At 40.8% G+C, this 20,352-nt stretch overlaps 1 protein-coding gene and 1 long non-coding RNA gene across 2 annotated transcripts; both read right to left on the reverse strand.

Annotated features, from left to right (window-relative positions):
- Window positions 1-2,122: 2,122 nt before the first annotated feature.
- pmchl (pro-melanin-concentrating hormone, like) lies at window positions 2,123-2,754 on the reverse strand. The gene has a single exon (XM_085465203.1). The coding sequence runs from the start codon at window positions 2,672-2,674 to the stop codon at window positions 2,264-2,266; it is 411 nt and encodes a 136-aa protein (XP_085321329.1). The 5' UTR covers window positions 2,675-2,754; the 3' UTR covers window positions 2,123-2,263.
- A 4,348-nt stretch (window positions 2,755-7,102) lies between these two features.
- On the reverse strand, window positions 7,103-20,341 carry LOC146705507 (uncharacterized). Its single transcript, XR_014921374.1, has 3 exons — window positions 20,282-20,341; window positions 7,249-7,399; window positions 7,103-7,166 (listed from the first exon to the last, which is right to left on the reverse strand). It is a non-coding gene; the product is annotated as an uncharacterized LOC146705507 (long non-coding RNA).
- Window positions 20,342-20,352: the final 11 nt, after the last annotated feature.

Below are 20,352 nucleotides of genomic sequence, written 5' to 3' on the forward strand. Positions count from 1 at the left end.
GTTGAATACATTCCAAAAGTCAATTTAAGTTTTCTCCACTGTGACCCTTGAGTAACATTATCAACCCCCAAAGTCAATATTTAATAATAATTAGGTAATATTTTACTATCTCCTTTGTATGTTAAACCATTTCTTCTGGATTTTTTATTGTTTTATTTTTGTTCCCAATTAACAAATTATTCCTTCCACAGATTTTCAGCATGATTCAGTTTGAACGGACTTTATTGCTGCTGATTGACTCAAAAATATATACACTTGGGATTTCTAGTCTAGACACTCCAGTCATTTAAATAATTACGTACTGATGACAGCACATTCTTGAAAATTGTAGGTCAAATAACCCATGTTTGCTGTTGCAGAACTGTTTCACAACAACAGGACTTGCTGCTGACCCATAAGGTTTAATCTGTTTATTGTCTCATGCTGTTTTTCCTGTGATCGAATCTTCCTCTTTAGTATTTTCTCAAACATGGACCGCAACTGCTGTATAATCACCCAAACCATCTGCATTGAAAAATTGGGAATCCTGACTCCAACATTTTGCAATTTGTTAGTTGAGGGCAGATGTGCAGCATGTACCTGCAATGCTCTGGCATTATTATGGTGCACACCTTACCTCTTGTGGAAGATGAGCTCCTATACCCAAGAGCATACATTGATTCTGCAGGCAGCCAGCCAATAACCCACGTAAGGCTGCAGTCATTTACTAGTATCCAGGACGTGAGGCAACAAGCTCTTCTCTGAAAATCTGCATGTAATTTTATAAGGAAGGGGAATTGCCTAGGGATTTGTGACTTGACCAAGCAAGTCACTGGAATTAACAAAGGATTTCCTCCCATTGCAGATGTTTTACTGCAACTCCTTAGTTACTTGAATTCCAGGAAAGACCTTTGAAGAAAAGAAGGTTACACCTTTTCACTTGGTGTGTTACCAATTTTCACACTCAGTGGGACCCGGTGTTTTACTTCATGTTTGACTGAACTTCATTTTCACTTGGTGACAGTGGAGTGGAAGAGCCACCTATTAACAGGAAAGGAGCCAAATAGTGGCTCTGTATTTGTCTATAATACTTTAGCCAAATAGTGCTGCTCCGGTTAAAACCCTGGATGCTGAGTTTGAGTGTATTTAACTTTTAAGTTACATATATCACATATTTCAGACTAAATCTCAGCACCCACATTCAGTTTGTTGTTTTTTATGTGGTCAGCCTGATTAAATAATACTTGAAGCTGCTTTCTAAGTCCTCCTGATGCCAAACGGAGCCCATGTGAGAATGTCCAAGATTTATATCAAGTCAGAAGATGGCGTGTATCCCTTCTCACAATGAAGCCTTTGCCAAAGCCAAAGAGAGGATTTCCAGAGGTGAGAATGTTTCTGACACGGTGCTTTGAAGATGTAACATTTTGGCAAACTTGCAGGCAATGAATTTAGCTTATTACAAACACTGGAAAGTCCCAACGATAAACTTGACTGCAACCATCAACCGGTCATAGCAGATGGCTGCCCCTCTCTGAGTCTGGCTCTGCTCCCACTTAAAGGGAGTTCTTCCTCCTCACTGTGACCAACTGCTTACTCATTGGGCTAAATCACTGGGCTTCTTCTTCTGGTATTGTAAGGCCTTTACCTTATAATATGAAGGTAAAGATCCTACAATTGAGATGACTCTTTTGTGAACTGGTGATGACATTTACCTAGCTGAATATCCATCTACATACACAGAATTTATGTTTATCTGCCTGTATATTCAGTCTCATTTGTTGCACGATGAGCTTAACAGCTGTGGACTGTTGCAGTTATCGCCTCTCTATCCTTGACGCATTATAACCTTGTGACACAATCCAGTCTTGCATCCAAAGTTTGAGACTGCTTTAAGTTTGTTCTCCTGGATAAAAGAAAACTATTTTTTTAAAGACAAATTTCTTCTTGCTGGAATCTGATTGTGAGGTTACACCTCTCACATTATACAACATTTTTTCAAACAAGACTAGACATAGAGAAAAGACAGTCAGTCAGTGGTTATTGAAAATTGAAAAGTCTGACAGATATGAATAAATCTGAACAAAAAACTTTAACCTTCACCATCTCAGTTTAAACAGTTAAAAAACATATAAAAGACATAAAGTAGAATTAAATCATTTTTATTTTCAGCTCTCCAGTGATTTTTCTATAGATACACACATTTTTGGATTAGTTTGCAACTGAGTGTGAGGTCACTTGACAGCTATCCTCTGTTTGGCCTCCTTGAGGAGAAGAGCAAACTGTCCTACACCTCCCAGCATGGCCGATACACTCGTCCCACCATGCACCTCATGGTGTCCCTCCTGTGGATGGGGATGGTCAGGTCCTGTCCAACATCTTTGTGCTCGACGACCTGGTTGTTTTCGTCGACTCTCCGCTTGTAGAGGGGTAGCCCGTTGTGCAGCACCCGCAGGTCCCTCCACAGGTTTGCATCAGCGGCGATGACGATTACCTTCGGAGCTCTGGATTTGGTCATGGAGGACAGCTCTGCATCGCCTAGGCTGTTTTCCGTGGCCTCATCGTTCAGCAGGGAGGTAAAAGCATCCTGCTCCAAGGAGCCGTCTTCAGCCTTGGCCGTGGGTAATGCCACTGTCAGAGCGTAGCACTTGAAAAAGAGCGCTACAGCAAAGATGATGGACAGGCGCGACTGCCTCATGGTGAAGATCTTCCAAAAGGTGTACGGTGTTGGCTCGGGTGGATGAGTGTCTTTCCTGAAGCCTTGCCTTGCTGTCTGGCTTGCAAATCATACCACTGGGCTTTTATACCATTTTGGACACACTGAATTGGCCACGTTGCATAGTTTGCCATCACAACTTCTCCTGTTGGATTCCGGAAATCAGTCACAAGCATTAAAAGACAGTTGTGTGGAACTCTTGCAGTGTTGGAGTATGTTTTTTCATTAAAAAATTAATTAAAATCTCCAATGTAGTGGTGTATATTAGACACGTAACAATGAAACAGCAGGAATTCTTTGAACAGGTGACACATAAGAAAAACTAATCCAAAATTACTGCCCTTTAAAACAACAAGGATGGATTACCCACCCGTTAAGCTCCTGTGCTCTCAGATACTTGATGTTCTCTCATGGCATTGTCACAGTGCTGTTCAATAAGAGATTTAACCTTGGATTAGTGCAGATAAGACAACCGAATGATTCTGAAGTGTTTGTGTCTTCGTGGCAGCAGCTCTTTGTTGGCGAAAGAAGAAAAAAAGTTAGTTTTTTTGGAGAATATACAAGACATCTGCTCCAAAGGCCCAGAGGTGGAAGCTCAATTGCCATGTGATTATAACCCAGCCTAATTATGGTTTCCAGATGGGTGCTGCAGGAAGGCTGTGCACCTGAACCTGCATAAGATGTGAAATTAATTAATGTAATTTATGCTGGTGGCATTTGAGTGAGATCAAACCTGGTGAGAAATTAACAAAGTTTTAATTTGTTGTGTCATCTACAGTTGTACAATTAAGCTAAGGTCCTCAGAGCAAATGCTGTTTATGTATATATTTGGTTTTTCTATCAAAAATTGGTGAAATTCGAGGATTTGTTATGTCGGGACAGCATCGAAAGTCATGTTAACGATATATGATTGCGATTAGAAAATAACTGAAGAACAATAAAGAAAAAAAATGGAAAAAACTGAATAAAACTAAAAGTTTAAATGACTCCTTGGCTTTAAAATCCAAAGAGCATTTGGTGCGGATCAAATAATCTTGTATTCAGATGGAGATGGGAGATAGATTTTTAAGCTACCAGTTTCCTGGCACTGTACTATAGGTACGATTCTGACTGACATCTAATTACAGGTAGAAAAAGGATGTCTGCTTTTAAATAATCAAAAGATGTCTTCCAGACACAGGACTGGTTAGCGAACTGTTCAACTCTAGCCTTTACCAGAACACATTTGATATTTTACTGACATCAGTTGGCTAGACACATACTTTCATGTCTTTTTTTAAAAAGTACGCTTATTTTAGTATTGGTAATGGGCAGCGGGGCGATTCAGATGGGAAGTGCTGTGAGCCATTTCTTACTGAAAACCATGCCTGTGGTTTTGAAAAAGTCTGACATCTGAGAATTATCTACACCCTGTTTTTATTGCCATGTGAACGGCCTTAGAGGTTTACTGGAGACAGACAGTTTACCTTATCTTACATTCCTAGATGACTGATATTCATATATTTAACTGATGGGATGGGTGGAGCTCTTCCTATGCCGTTGGCTTTAACGGTACAAATGGGCCTATCACTATTTTTAAATGAAAACCACATGGATCTGTAAGACAGAGGTGTTTTAGGAATACAGAACATAATAGCTGTGTTATCCCTAAAGATAATACTTTTCTGCTAACACTTCAAATCCACAAGGTCAACCTGTCAGTAAGAGGAGTATTTAATAATAAAAGTCGTATAATCTCACCTTTAACATACTCAGAATAGTTTCCAATTTATGCATGCTCACCTTAACTGCAGACACATTGTGGATTTATCATGTAGTGGCTACAGAAGTGTTAGAAAACACTTATCTAATTCATCTTCTGGAAAAACAGTGTATTGTATGTATGTATAACAAAGATTTTTGGTGTTTGAGGAATATAGTGCCCTGATCCTGGGGTTCTCATGTTGAGTTTTGGATTTGTGTTTATTATTTTTGAGCCTTTTATTCCTGTTTTATATGATCATTCTTTTGTTTTGGTTTTATCATTACAGTTCCCCCCAGTGTCTCCCTGTCTGTGTCGTCCCTGCATGCTCATTCTCTCTCTGTTATTACGTTTAAAGTCATGCCTTTTGTGTTATTTATCTTTTATTTTTTGTTATTTTTTGAGTCTCATTTCCAAATCAATTCCCACCTCATTAGATAAACCTTAGTAACAAGTTGGACCCCTTTTGCCTTAAGAACTGTCTTAATTCTTCATGACATAATTCAGCAAGGTGCTGGACATATTCCTCAAAGATTTTGGTCCATATTGACATGATACCATCACACAGTTGCCACAGATTTGTTTCCAGCTGCTCCATGATGTGAATCTCCCACTCCAGCACGTCCCAAAGATTTATTGCATAGAGATTTGGTGACTGGCTCAAATTTCCATTAAAAACTGTTGAACAGGTGTATCTGATAAAGTGTATGGATTCCTTTCTTCTGTTAGCGCTTTATTGGTGCGACTGGTAATGTTCCCTGTTGTGCAATCCTGTTTGTTCATTTTTTATTGTTGTTTTAATTTATTCCCTGGCTCTTATGTTCCTGGACCTCTGTTTTTTTTTTCACCTTCTGGCCTTTAATGTTTGCTATTTTGTATCAGCCACAGTAAAAACACTCTTTTTTCTTCTGGCATCCAGCATTTGTGTCCTCTCAATGCCACTAAGATGCCCCAGTGGTACATTCTTTCAAGCCAAGACAAGTAGCACTACTTGGTTAAGTTCAAGGAAAGATTGTGGCCAAGGCAAACAAATGTTGCTCGTGTTACTGTTTAGGCAGTTATCCATTTAATTACCGTACAGTGGGTAGCCAAAAAGAACCAAAAAAATCATAAAAAAATAATTTAAGATGATCAAATTTGAGGTTTTATAAGCAATTAAATCTCTGCAACTGCTAAGTTGGAGAAAGGAAACACTAGCTGCTGGATGGAGATATAACGTTAATCCTGCTCTCTTGTGTTCACATTACACAACCAAATACTCTCACCATCATTTGCTCAGATGGTTTGTCTGCACTGACTATAATGCACATTTAGTCAGAGTGACTGCATGCATACATGTAAAGTGAACGAGAAAGGACACAGGTTTGCTCTGGGCCATGTGAACTGACGCATCATAAATTTGGAAATATAAAAGCAGGGCCTGGAATAAATAACAAAAGCTCTGCATGTGTGTGTGTGTGTGTTTTGAGTCATGAATTTTGCTTTAGGTCAGACATTCCCAGGATAACACTGTACCTCCTCTCTCCAGTAAACAACTGTAGATTACACTGGATCATGTGAATGTTGCATCATGTCACACTAACCACCCAAACCACACATCTGCCTGGATAACAGTAATAATACTTGCTGATCGCTAGCAACATGTCATCAAACGAGCACCTACTTTTCTTCTTTTAGCTAATATGTTCCAACTGAAATTACTTAAAAATAGAACGGTTTTGCTTAACACGAAAGTACTTCAATAAATGCCAGTTTTGTGGCTTTTTCAGGCAACTCCGATTTCATGAAAACCTGCACGGACTGCATTTGGCATTTGTGTGGTTAATTATCATCAGCTGAGTGGCTCCAGTTCAGCGGTGGGAGGCATTTTTCCTCAGAAGGCGAGATTGACTATTATACAGAGAGCAAAGCGCTACACACTGAAAAACCAAATAGAAACACACAAAGTTGAAATAGAACATGGATCACTTTTAAGTAAGTCGGGAACTTTGCATCTGTCAGTCTGCTGTGCAATCAACCTAAATGGTTAACACATTTATATAATTCATGACTGCAGCAGTGAACATGACCGGAAGTCATGAACATAAATTAAATCAGTCTCTGCTCTGCTCTGTGTACCTGAGCTGGACACCCCTGAATCACTTTAGCCTAATATTTATTTAGGCTAAATATGCTCATTAAGTATATTGTGATTTATTTTTTTTTTCTGGGATCAGTTTACGATCAGCCCAGTTCCAACACTTTTATTCTGAAAGCTAACCAGTTAGCACAGAGCCTCCCTGCCTCATCTTTCCCCATCAGGAGGCTCATCGGGTTGCTGTTGTTGGACTCATCCATGAGTTTGACAGACTAGCGGGATTTATGTTCCAGCAGATGTGTCCGTCCGTGTGCACATTTCCATTTGGATGGAGAAGGATTTTTGCCCACCACAAACATGTTCCCATGCAGTCGTCCAAAATCCCAACTGGGAATGTTGGAAGAAAACAAAAAAGAAAGCCAGGGCACCCAGGTTGCACAGCATACAAAACACCAGGACAGGGCCACAGTGTCATGAACCGAGGTTTTCACGAGGCTGGACCCAAAAGAAGACTCAATTAACTTACTGAGAACTATTGACAAAACTTTATTTACAGAATGAAGGAGATCAAAACGAAGGCAAACAAGAGCCGGTGGAAATGGGGACGGCCACGGGGAAGGCTGTCCGCTGAGGTCACGATTCGAACCGCAGGTGTGCTGCAACAGAGGGAAAAGCGATTACTGGCAGGTAAGGGAGCAGATGACCAGAGTGAATATTATGGAGGTGCTGTTGGCTTACGTGCAGGTCCAGACTGAAGAGCTTTGGGGAGGGTTTCTGTGGAAGAATCCAGAGAGAGGAAATCTGCAGTGCAAGAGGGGAAGAATGGCTTGCCAAGAGCGTCGGAGCAGGCAGGAGGACAAGCAGGTGAAGCAACAGGATGATGGTTTTCCTAGTAGGAGCAGATCACAGAGGTATAACAAAGGAGCCAGCGCTGGAGAGAGAGAGTTATCACAGGCGATGCGTCTAAGACGGGATAGTGTGGAGATATGTACACAAGGAAACAGAGTTAAGCACGAAAAGCGGGCGCGCTAAGAGTGGCGTGCAGATGTGGCCCAGCTACCACTGTGGGTGGCAGAATGAACTGGGGACGAGTAGCAGGCAGTGCTGGCTTAAGTAGTCCTCCTGTAATTGACAGCAGATGGAGCTCAGGTGTGATGCAGAGACTCCGCCCGGGCCAGTAGCCAGGGACCCATCCTGACAAATGAAAACCCCTCAGCTGCTCCCACGGATCATGACACACAAGGTAATTAACACACAAAATACCACACACGCACATGAATCCTGGAAATAATGTCAGCTACTTATGTAGTTTAACATCCATGATGAGGCTGTGGACTAGATCCAGCAGTACTGTTGCAAACTGCAGTTCAAGATGGACGAGCAGGAGTTCGTCCAAATGAAAACTCACTAAAGATGGCTGATATTTGCTTCATTAATTATTGTCCCATTGTTTCCTTCTTTCCACATATTAGATTTGTCACAGATTTTTTACACCAGATACGCGACAGATTATTTTTATTATGAATTAAATAAAGTTAAGGAGACCTTCTGAAATGTCTAAAAGTGCACTCCTCCATGTCATTTAATACTTTGTTCCTTGTGTTAATAAAATAAGCCAATCATTTTTATTTAAATTCCTGTAAAAGCTGAGTTAGGGAACATTTTCTGTGTTTGCCTTCATGTGGGATGGAGCAGATGTCTGCTCAAGGTGTTTTTGTTCACAGACAGTGCTACACCTCAATGAATAGAAAAAGAAGAAGAAGAAAACGAGAAGGGGGATTTCTAAAAGATGTGATGACCAGCTAAAACATAAGACCTTGGCTCAGAAGTAAAAAAGGGGGCACAAAAAAAGGGCAGTGGACATAACGCCATCTCCCTTAGGCACACAGTGGCGCGGCTCTTTATTATGGGCCACATGGCGCAGCCTGTAAGTGTTATTCCAGCTAGATAAACACAAGACACAGATCTGACAGTGTTGAATGTATTAACAGGGCAAATTGAATTATGTTGTTGAAATTCCAGGGCGCTTCGCTCTGACAGCCATTTCTGAGGTCTGACCGATTGAAATCTCAGTTTTCGTTTGCTCGCAGACAGGTTAAGGACTTCTGCACCGCAACATGCTCAGAGCACTTCCTTAACGGTGCCCATGTAATTTACAGAAACTGGTGAGGTTGGCTCTCACATCGAGGCAAAAGCTGCTTATATAACAAATATTTAATTACTTTACTGGATGATGGGTCCTTCTACATATTTACCAGCGGATTTTACATAAATATTAGTCTGGATACATTCTTTTCCCTTGCCCTGTTGTTTCATCTTTCCTTTACTTTTTACTTGTTCCCAATTTACCTTTTTATATCAGCACTGTGGGGAAAAATAACCCTTGCAGAGGGGTTGGGGAAATTGTTGAGATAATCCACCTAAAACCATTCAGATTTTTTTGGTAGACCAGCAATAGCAGATGTGTTGTAGTCTTGGGTCACTGCACCTCTTTCTATAGTGTATTTTAACTGATTTATATGCTAATTGGTATGCTAGCCCCTGATTGGAGCACAGGTCCGGTCATATGCCTTAAAATGCAATCCATTATTTATTTAGTTTTCCTTTTTTGTTTTTATCTAGAGGAGTCCTGTGTCATGCTTCTCTTAAAAGTTGCTTTTTCTTTAACCTTTTTCCCACCCCACCTCCCTGCACTCTTTCTTTTACAGTGTTTTCATGTGTGCATTGACCAAACCACGTGGACCCAGTTAATTAACACTGCTCATCTTCCCCCTAATGAGCTGAGGTCATAAAATGGTCTATTTCAGTTACAAGCTTATTTAAAAAAATACAAATACATTTTAAAAAGGTCCTATTCTACACATGTAAAAAGTTTAAATGGCCTTAAAATGAGCGCAGGGTGACTCAGATTCCAGAGAAGTCTATGAGATAATTACCCTCTTGCTCACACTTTTCCTGATGGGTTAATGGCCGTAGCTGCAAGTTTCAGGTATTTTTTAATACAGGATGAGGTTGACTTAAACCGCATTTTGGCTGTTTGTGGAAGTAAAATACGTCCACGCATGACTCTATTTACGCTCAGCCATTGTTGTGAGTGCACACGCCAAGCGGCTGCGTCACATTTATACAGCCAAGGGCAGAAGAGAAAGTAGTTCCGTCCAATGTAGACAATCCGAACGATATAGTTTCTTTCCACTGTGTTCCTGTTAATGATAAACTACAAATTTACCCTAAATTACTAAAATATCGATATTTTAATATGAGAATCGATTCTAGAACATAAATGACTGGTATTAGAGGAATTGATATTTCAGTATTGATCTGCACATCACTTGCGATTACATAAAAGTCTGTGCAGGCCGTGACTTTGTCTCAGCTTCAGCTACAAATCCAAACTGCATCATCAGCTCGGACTCTGTCTATGCCACCGATATTTAGTAATGAGAGACAGGCTGTTTGTGGGTAGCTCGATCTATGTGCTGTAACTTCACTTTTAGATAGAGACGAGAGAAAAGGACAGAGTAAAATCATATGACTTTATGGTAAGTTCTGAAAAAGCTAAAGGTCGCGCTCCAGAACTTGCTTCATGTTTGTTATAAATGCACCATTAGTCACATCCAACACTTATTTGTCACATTCGGTTACAAAACAGCAAGATTATGGTGGCGAAATGCTCAACCGAGGCTTTACAACACAGCCTCACAGCAGGTGGTGAAACACAACACAACATCTCATCAACTGACTGCCCGGTCTCGTATATACCGTACGTGTGGATGTACGCAAACTTAATATTTTCCACTTTTAAAAGCTGGAAAAATAATCCACATCTGGAGGATAGAGGGGTTGGCGGTGCATCCTCAAGTTTAGGTAATTCACCTCACAGATTTTTCACATTTAATTTTATTCACTATCACTAAAATCAGCTTGGTTAGTTGACAAACAGATCATGGTTGGGGTTAAAAGAGAAGGGTTTCCGCTTCATTTAAAGCTCTGATTTCTTGGTTGCTATGGTGATGCATTCCCACTGGAGATTTTCGACATTATACATGCTTATCGACATGGAAGCCATTGGTTACAAAGTCTGACAGTCACGAAAACGTGACGATTCCTGTCTGTAAACACGCACATGTAGCTTTTTGCTTGTCTGTTGCATTGTGGCTGTTTCTGAGACCAGGCTGTCAGTCACAGACGTCACAGTTTGTGCTGTTGTTTCAATAAAAAAACTAGCCTTTTTTTTCATCAGCTTCCATAAAACAGCATTAATGTTTTAATTATTACATCGGGTGTCTGATTATATCTGGCCATAGGCTCCTTTAACTTGAAGTTCTGCTCTCCGATGGATCTCTGAAGGAGATATTTTATTGAATGGGAGGAAGACGATGTCCCTGTGAGTCACCACACCACTGCTGATTGATCCTCTTTAGGGTCGTGAAATAATTGTCCATCTCAGACTGGATTGTATGTGGTTATGTGCAAGACCTTTGAAACCGTAAAACTGTTGTTGCATTTTTCAGATTGTTTAGTAAATGGTTCATTCTTTTTTTTTTTTTAAATGTTTTAAAAAAGAACACCTTTGGCATGGCGTGAAGGTATACTAAGGATGATAACGATGTCACGCAACATGACTCCATCCTTGAGGAGCCTGAAGATGAAAGCCAACGATCGCTGTTAGTTATTTGAGGCTCATATTGGGAGGGTGTGGGTCGGTCTGGGGGTCAGGATGTGACTGCAGGGGAAGATGAAAGTAACGAGATGAAAGCTGATGTGGTGCCAGGTCTTAGAGTGATTTGGCTAAAGAGAAAAACAGGCCATCACTCTCACGCCTCATCAATGTATCTGCAGAGATGCTGGTAGCCATGGAGATGGTCAGTCAACATGTAATCACAATGTGGTACAAAAATAGCAAGCGCTCTGCTTGCTAGTTAGAGACACAGAGAGAGAGAGAGAAAGCCTTGGAAAAACTTCCTTCTGCAACATGTGTTTTTGAATCACCAACTACATGAATTGGATTTGGGGAATCTGATCCGAGTCCAGCTCGCACTCCCGCCGGCGTGACCACACATGCTGTAAGCCACAACATTAATGACGGGAGGAGGGAGAGTCCTGCTCCAGGCTCCAAGAGTTTTTATCTTCTCACATGCTTTACTTGAAAAGGTCTGAATGCCTCTGCCGTGGGAATAAATACATTTAGTTTGCTTTTGGAGGAATGATGTTCCTGTAGAAGCACAGAAACAAGGATTTCTACTACAAACACTTCACAGCAGCAGTAGTTTTGTTATTTTGTATGTGTACTGTATGTGGGATTTATAACCTGTCTATACAGACTATAGACATTTATAAAATGTGACATAATTATGCCACAGAGAGCGAACAAAAAACTTCTGAGTCTGAATTATTTTCTTTGTTTTCAGAGATTTTAAAAATCCAAATAAGGCCAGATCCCCTTCGGATGATCCTTGGCGGATCAGAAAACTCACTTCATATGTAGAGTACATAGCATCACCTCCTGTCCTTCTCTTCTCTTGTGGGAGAAAAAGGATGTTACAACGTTGACTGATAGTCTCCATCTAGAGGGGTTTCGATATATCCTCAGTGTCAGACTGGAGGACTTTGTCCATTACTTGGTTAAATGGAGGAAAAGAGCAAACTGCTATGTAAACTTGATAGGTTTTGGTCTTTGCGTGGTTATTTCCAGCATCGTTCTCCAACTGTCTGGTTAAAGACCGAAGCATTAATTTCCACCTAAAGTTTAGAATCTGTATTTTGTGTGCTTCTTAATGATGATATTTGAAACTAGACAAAAACTTCAGGACATATTATGTTACATGACCACCAAACCACCACAAGGATTACAACATTCATGCACTCACAAACAATACTTCTGTGGCTGTGGGTACGTGCAAAGGCATCAGTGATTTTGCTGCAGTGTAATTGTCATGATCCTGGGTCTGTCTGAATTTTTGAGTTCAGATTCTGTGTTTCATGTTCGTAGTTTTGTTTATTGATCTTTATGGTTTCTTGAGTATTTCTGGAGACTTCAGTTATTGTTATAATTTAGCTTTAGAGGTGAATTTGTTGCCTCAGTGTTTGCTTTCCCATCCTCTGTGTCATCCCTCCAAATGCGTGTTTGCCCATTTAATTAGAGCACTCACTTCCTGTTTTATTTTGATAGTTACTTGTCCATAGTATCAAAGAAAAATGGGATTCATTGGTAGATAAAGAAAGCAGAAAGGGCTAGTGGGAAGCTAGGCGTATGGCAAAGAGAGAGCGGAAAATCCACAGGAAAAGGCTTACAGCAGGGGTGTCAAACATAAGGCCTGTGGCCAGAATAAGACCGATAAAGACACCACTCCAGCCCACCTGATGGCTTTGGTAAATATGATGGAGGGCATACATTTTGGGACTTTCGACGGTATTTTTAAGTTTTACAGCTTGTACTGCTGATAAAGTCCTCCATCCATCCAGAGCCATCCATACTACATCTAAGTAGTTAAGTAAGTAAATGACAGAAAATTTCCTGTTTTTCAGTGTCTACTGTAGAAATTTCCGTTAAAAGAAAAAAAAATATTGAGCAACCAAAATATTGCAGGACAGTCTGTGCCTGACATGGGTGACCAGGTCAAAACGTCAGAGTTCACATGACGGAGGCTTTGGCTACTTTAAGCTATGCCTCGTTCACCTCCAGTCTACTGTTATTAATCGGCTCTTTACTTTTATATAGTGATATTAATCCACTCTCTTTCTTTAAATTCTGTTTAAAGTACATATTCGACTTTTCCTTATCTGTGGTCATTCATTGCATCACCACCACTATGTCCTGCATTAATTATTTTGGTTAACACGGTGACATTTTAACAATCACGAAAGTATATTTTATGCAAGAGCATAAACAAAAAGCAAATTAAAATAGTCACAGAGTGGTAAAGACTGTGTGTTGATTCAGTTTTGAAAAGGCACAACATTATCATTAAATACCTTCAATCTCCGTATTTGATCTTATACCAACTATCCTTTGAGGTTATTGCTTCTTGATAAGCCCAATTACTCCTATTTTATTTTTATTTTTGTATCCTTTCCTGCTCTGTTAAAATTACTGCAGTTGCATTCTTAGAGCTCAACATTTTCTGGAACTGCTTTAAATTAAAGCCCCTCCAGAATTTCAGCAGACAGAAAACATTCATTTGTATATAAGGATTTTATTGTGAGGTACTTGGAGCACTTCACAAGATTGTCTGTGGATATGACATTAAAATTAATGAGTTATTCCACAACACCTGAGAATATGTGAGGGAGAGACAGATGGAAGCGGTGGTGCATCTACCATACTGGTACAGAAGAGGAAAACAGCACATCCAGGTAGAGAAGACAGATGTGAGGAAGATTCAGCAGCTGATGAAGATTAGAGATGGAGAGCACCAAGAAGAAATGCAAAAAACTGAAAAGCAATAAATTCTTTAAAGTATGTCTTTCTATAAAAGTACACCCTTTGATGACTTCATCTCTCCATTGCTGCTTTTCTTCCAGTGGAGCACATGTGAAATATGCAGCCATCGTATAGTTGAATAGATATAAACTAACGGGTGGAGGACATCTATTAGTTTGCATGCCATGACGAGGCACAGTTTGACAGTCGAGCATCCATAAAACATTGATTTGCTTTCTGACTGTGCTTCATGCCGAGGGGGTAGACTGCTGCAGACACTCTGGCTGTCTAACAGTGAAAACTCCTCTCGCTGTTTCCCAGCAACACTCTCTGTGGTTTGTTTCTGTGGTTCATATCCACGGTAACAAGCACTGAGCGTTAAATTTGGCAGAGTTTGCATGAATAAATGGTCCATGATTTGATTGCTGACCAAATAACAAAAAATCAAATTGAGGTTTGAGAGGGGCTTTTTTGTTCCAGTGATGGAGTTTCTTGATGTAGAAGCAAATTGCATTCACCTTCAGATCAAAAGGGCTGCAGCATCATGTGAAAATGGGAAACAATGTTCTGCTGTAGGTGGTGGGGAAACAGAGGCCATGCACTTACAAAGCAGTGATGGGAATTTGCTAAAGAATGCGAGAAAAGTAATTAAATGCTTTTTGGGAGTCTGTGGAGCCTCAAGTGGCCATTTCATGAGCTGCCAGAGCAACTGTAGGTACGTGCGCTGCACTGCACCAGGGCTGGCCCAAGGTGTTATGGGGCCCTGAGCAGAATTCACATTATGGCCCCAACCTCTACCTATATACATCACCAATCACCCAACTCAGCATCTCCACCATTACCTCTTTATTGCTTAATAAAGAGGTAATGGTGGACAGTATGTCTTAGACAACCTTACCATGTATTTTACAGTGCTGGAAACTGATAAAATATACCAGCAGAGCACGACTTAAAACAACAAGTTAACTATTTTAATTATTTTGAAATGTGCAAACCTAAATACTATTACCCATTAAATAACAAAATTACAAACTATTCATTATAGCAACAGTTCTTAACTTGAAAGGAAAGATTTAAAAAAAATGCTACCAATGTCATGCCATATGAAATGCTAATGTATCTGTCAATAATAAAAATATGCTCACATGCTTGTCCCCATTCATCTGTAATCTGATCAGCTGGAGAGGCACTTTGGGACAGAAAAATTGTTCCCAAATATTTGAGAAATACTCCAGGAAAACAGCTGATAGAATGAGATGAATCTATTTAACAACTTGTAGCAAACAGGAAATAATAAGAAAAACAACACACAAAGCAGATAAAACAAGCAGCTAACCGAGGTGTAACATGAAGGGGTGCATAAAGTAAAGCTCTTAAAGGAGAATACTATACAGAAATTCTGTCTGGTAATGCTAATGACATAATGAATGGGATATAACTCAACCTGGCGTAGAATAAGTCGAATGCCACACATCTGATAATACCTGTGGTTTCCATATGACATAACCTAACCTCACCGAACAGCTGAAGGCTCATCTGATGCTTCTGTTTAAATAATGTCATTGTCATTTTCTTCTTTCTCTGTTTCCTTTCTCTCACTTTTCTCCCCAGAGGGATAAATACTCAGAAATGTTAAAGCCAGCAGTGTTAAACTGTCTGATTGTTAACATATTTATTAAAGAAATGTTGCTCTCTCATGTATGACTACCTCTGTGACAGCCTAGCATAGAGGTGGCCAACCCGCGGCTCCTGAGCCGCATGCGGCTCTTTGCCTACTTTCATGCGGCTCTTACGTACATATCAAAGTTTGTGTTTGCGTTTTGGAGGGTTTTTTGTTGTTGATGTTGTTTTAAAATGTGCGTGTTCACTTTGCTTGAATTCAATATGGTATTTTCATCAAATGCGCATGTGGGTGAGATGAAAATACCGCAAAGTTTCCCAGTAGGGGCAAGTTCACCCTTAAAATGGCAGGGAAAAAATGCACAGCAAAACGAAACCATGAAGATGAATACAGGACGTTTTAAACAGAGTGGGAGAGTTTATATATTTTTGTTAAACGCAATGGCAAGCCATGTCTCATATGTCAGATGTAATTAGCGCATTTCAAAGCTTCAAAGCTCACTCCATGCTAACATTAACCAGGGATTACCAAAAGGGACTGAACTTTGCAAGCACGAGTTGGCCATTTTGAAAAGTCAGGCAGAAAAGCAGATACAGTTTTTCCCAAAGTTTACGAAGCGCTTAGAGACCATAACGTTCCTATCAGCTGGCTTGGAACATTGCAAGGGCTAAAAACCCATACAATGAAGCGGAGTTTGTTAAAAAATGCCTCAGTGATGTTGTTGAAATCTTGTCTCCTGAAAACGACAAACTAAAACACATGGTATCAGACGTCCAACTGTCCGGCACACTGTTGGACACAGAATATCGGACATTAACACGGTTATTGAAACACAGTTGCACTCTGACCTTCAAGCACGAGTATTTTAGTGTCGCATTGGATGAGAGTTGTGATATACAAGACAAGCCTCAATTGGCAATCGTCTGTGTCAAGCAATTGCGTGATCAAAGAACTCCTGGATATTGTGCCATTAAAAGACAGAACCCGTGGCATAGACGTAAAAGAAACCATGATGGCTGCATTTGAAAAAGCAAATCTGACCATAACGAAACTAACTGCAATAGCCACGGATGGAGCACCAGCCATGATGGGATCTGTGAACGTGCTTGTGGGGCTGTGCAAAGCTGACCAAACATTTCCTGAGTTTTGGAATTTCCACTGCATCATCCACATGGAGCAACTCGTGTCTAAATCAATGAATTTACATAACGTCTTAAATCCTGTGATGGAAGTCGTCAACTATATCCACACACAATTCAAGAATCTCATCGCTGAGCTGGACCAAGGGCTTCCAGGTGACCTGCCGCTGCACTGCACTGTGAGGTGGCTGTCAAAAGGCCAGGTACTCTCTCGCGTCTTTGAGCTTTTGGATGCCGTGAAACTGTTTATGGAAGAGAAGGACAAGGACTATCCCAAGCTCTCGGACCTCAAATGGATTATGGATCTGTGTCACTTGGAAAGACTGAAACTGACCCTGCAGGGTAAGTTAAAAATGCTGCCTGACCTGGTGCAAAGTGTGTTTGCGTTTGTCAACAAACTACAGCTGTCCAAGGCGCATATTCAAAAAGGAGATTTAACGCATTTTCCCACTCTGCTTAAAGCCAGCGGGCAAGTTGCCAGCGCCGCCCTGAGTAAGCAAAGAGCCAGATATGCAATGCTGGTTGAAAACTTGCACGAAAGCTTTGTGACCTGGTTCCGTGATCTACAATAGAAAAGGCCACAGATTACGTTCCTCGTCAACCCATTTAATGCACAGACGGACTGTTTGAAAGTCCCGCTAGTCACAGATGAAGCTGCGGCTGAGTTGGAGATGATTGATCTTTATGAGGAGGACCAATTGAAACCTGTTTTAAGGGAATGGACCATTGAGTTCTGGAAAAGTGTGCCAATGGAAAAATACCCCAATGTTAAATGGGCTGCTCTTAAGATACTGTCACGAGTCTGTGTTTTCTACCCTAAAATATGTGAAATCAAAGCATCGATCTGTTCTGACTGACACTCATGTGAAAGAATTGCTTTGAGTGACAACAACGGAATACAAGCCAAATTTGAAGAGGAGTGTTCAAGGCAAGGAATGCCAGAAGTCCCACTAAAGAACATGCATAGTAAAAGAAAAATGCTATTGTAGATTATTATATTTTTGTTTGTGGACTTGGTTGAACTGAGAGTTTGTGTGTGTGAGACAGTGCACACAATGTTCATTGTTGAAAATGTCATGGTCCGCAGCCCGGTGTCCGAGGAGCTGATGGGATGCCCACGCCCACGGGTGTGGCTGTTAACTCCACACCTGCATCCCATCTCAGGCGATTATCAGGTGGACTATTTGATCCAGCCCAGCCAGCTGCTCCACGCCAGTCCGTTAGTCGTCTCACAGCGGTAACGTACACCCACGGGAAGGCGGTTGTGAAAACCCTCATTTACCTGAACAAACGCTAATCTTTTCTTTTGCGCTCAGGTAACAGCTCGACGTGTTTTTGAGCCACCTGCCTGTCCACCTGCCCGTCTGGAGTTTGGATCGCCTCCAGTACCAATCACCTCTAATTTCCTGGAGCTCCCCCGCGGACCCTCACCCCTCCCTCCGGCTCCCACGGCCCCGCTTTGACTGTAAGACTCATACTCTCCCCCCACGTATGCTGCTATTTCCCCGCTCCCCAGTAACTCTCTCCCTCTTTCTGTTGCAGCCTCCCACAGTCCCGATTACTGCGTTCCTGCGTAACTCATCCCCCGGTCCCTTGGTTTTTCTAGTTTCTCGCGTGTTTTCCTTTGACCCTTCCGGGACACCTTTAGTTAAAATAAAGTTTATTTTTCGTACTCCTGTGCGTGTTGTCTCTGCTTCTGGGTCCAGCTTGCGTACTGAACTTCGGTTCATGACAGAAAATGACTGGCCTGTGGTTTTAGTACTGTAGGAGTCCATTTCTGTCATTATCATGTTGGTGTGTGACATTTACAATAAATCTGGCTGAGCAGAGGTGTGTGTATTTTTTGTGCGTGTGTGTGAGAGAGAGGGAGAGAGAGAGAGGAAGGGATGGGTGATGTTCATGTGTGCTCATGTGTATGATGTGGCTATTTGCGGTAACACAATAAAAAAGTGGCTCTTGGTCTCTGACTGGTTGGCCACCCGTGGTTTATTTAGTTTTAAATGAAGAGGTTTTTAATTGTCATTTGCTGTGCATCTCTCTTTCTGTCATGTTTGTGTAGGCCAGTTTGTGACACATAGAATATGTATTGTGAAACTGTCAATTGTGGAAGACTTAAAAGGCCTCACGATCAAGCGTTACTATCTTGAAGCAAGCAGGGAGGGACTACCAGTTTCCACAAGAAGCAGATTTTTGTCTGGTCTTTCCATGTGTCTGCTGGGCTTTGTTTATTAAATCTAGAAGTATATTGCTCTGGATGTGTGGATGAACAGGTTGTAAATGTTCCGAAAAATCAGTCGTACAAATGCAGAAATCATTATATTGTCCAAAAATGCACAACATGCCATGTACAGTTTGAGACAACAGCACCTTACTGACAATGAAAGTATGTGCTTTCTAGTGTACTACATGACAGTGTATCTGAACTGAGACACATTGAAGTATTAAGGGCTGCACTTGGAGTCTGTCGGTCTAAAAAAGATATAGTTTCTTTATAAAAATCTGCCTGTATGGATCATATTAATACAACTATACTTTCTCATGTTCACTTGATGATTTATAGTTGCTGTTTCACTGTTCACAGCTGAATCAAGCTCTGCCTTATGTAATGGAAGAATAAGAGAGTTCAATAGAGGGGGAGAAAAAAATTCTGACCTGAAATGTTCCTCCAATGGCAGCACAACCCTTGCTCAGCAGGATGGCTGTACCCGTAGATGTATCAATCAGCGAATGGCTGTAAAGCCGTTTTACCAGGTGATCAGATGACAGGGGTGTCATCTTTGTTCACTTTAATTGCACCCCACGGGACAGCACTTTCTCGCTCAGCTGTCTCCTGGAGACTAGAAGCTCTGCCTCTGTGCTCACCCGAAAGAATGTGAAGAAGAATGTCTTATTCCACTTTCATTCTGAGGAAAGCTTTTTAGCTCCTCTGTAAATGTGGATGATATTTGACAGACTATATATAACTTGAATAATAATAACTTTATTTATACATGGCACCTTTCAAAACAAAGTTACAAAGTGCTTCACAGTACAAGATGGGAAATGGAATGAAATAACATAAAGAATACTGGCAACAAATGGAGATAAGAGCAAGGAATAAAGAAAATTAGAAATGGAAAAACAGGTAAATTAAAAGCAAATATTAAAAAATGAATTAAAAAGGATAATTAGGGGAAGGTGATAAAACAATTATTATGGAGAACATAAATGTAAATCAAAGTGCAGGCACAGAAAAAAGCTGCGTATATGTCTTTAAGATGGATTTAAAAGATGACAGTGAGCCTTCTTAGGAAGCTTGATTCAGAGAGTGGGTCCACTGACTGAAAAAGCTGGATCAGCCTTGGTTCTCAGCTGAAATTGTGGGATAACCTTGGCTGAGGACCTCAGGTTAGGACCTGGAACGTACAGTCCCACAATTTGACAGCCATCTTAAATCTTAGCTGTTTTAAAGCATTGTCTAAATTTTATTTAATTTCAGTTGCTACTGGCTCATAAAATAGAATCACCAGCCAAGTCTGATTAAAAACATGGGTTTGCTAATGTTGGCCCCAAATAAGGTTTTAAAATGCATTCCACCCGGAAGTTTACCTTTTCTTACAACGTGCTACGTTGTGCATTGTTGTTGTTGTCATGGCGACGCTTCCGTCGAACAAACGCTG

This window comes from Copadichromis virginalis, linkage group LG7 (genome assembly GCF_057382275.1).
Source record: "Copadichromis virginalis isolate Kocher_CV1m ecotype Utaka linkage group LG7, C_Virginalis_male_GT1.1, whole genome shotgun sequence".
NCBI lineage: Eukaryota > Metazoa > Chordata > Actinopteri > Cichliformes > Cichlidae > Copadichromis > Copadichromis virginalis.

What these genes read in the sequence shown, in the direction of transcription:
- pmchl (XM_085465203.1), bottom strand. Translation starts at nt 2,674, where the DNA reads ATGAGGCAGTCGCGCCTGTCCATCATCTTTGCTGTAGCGCTCTTTTTC.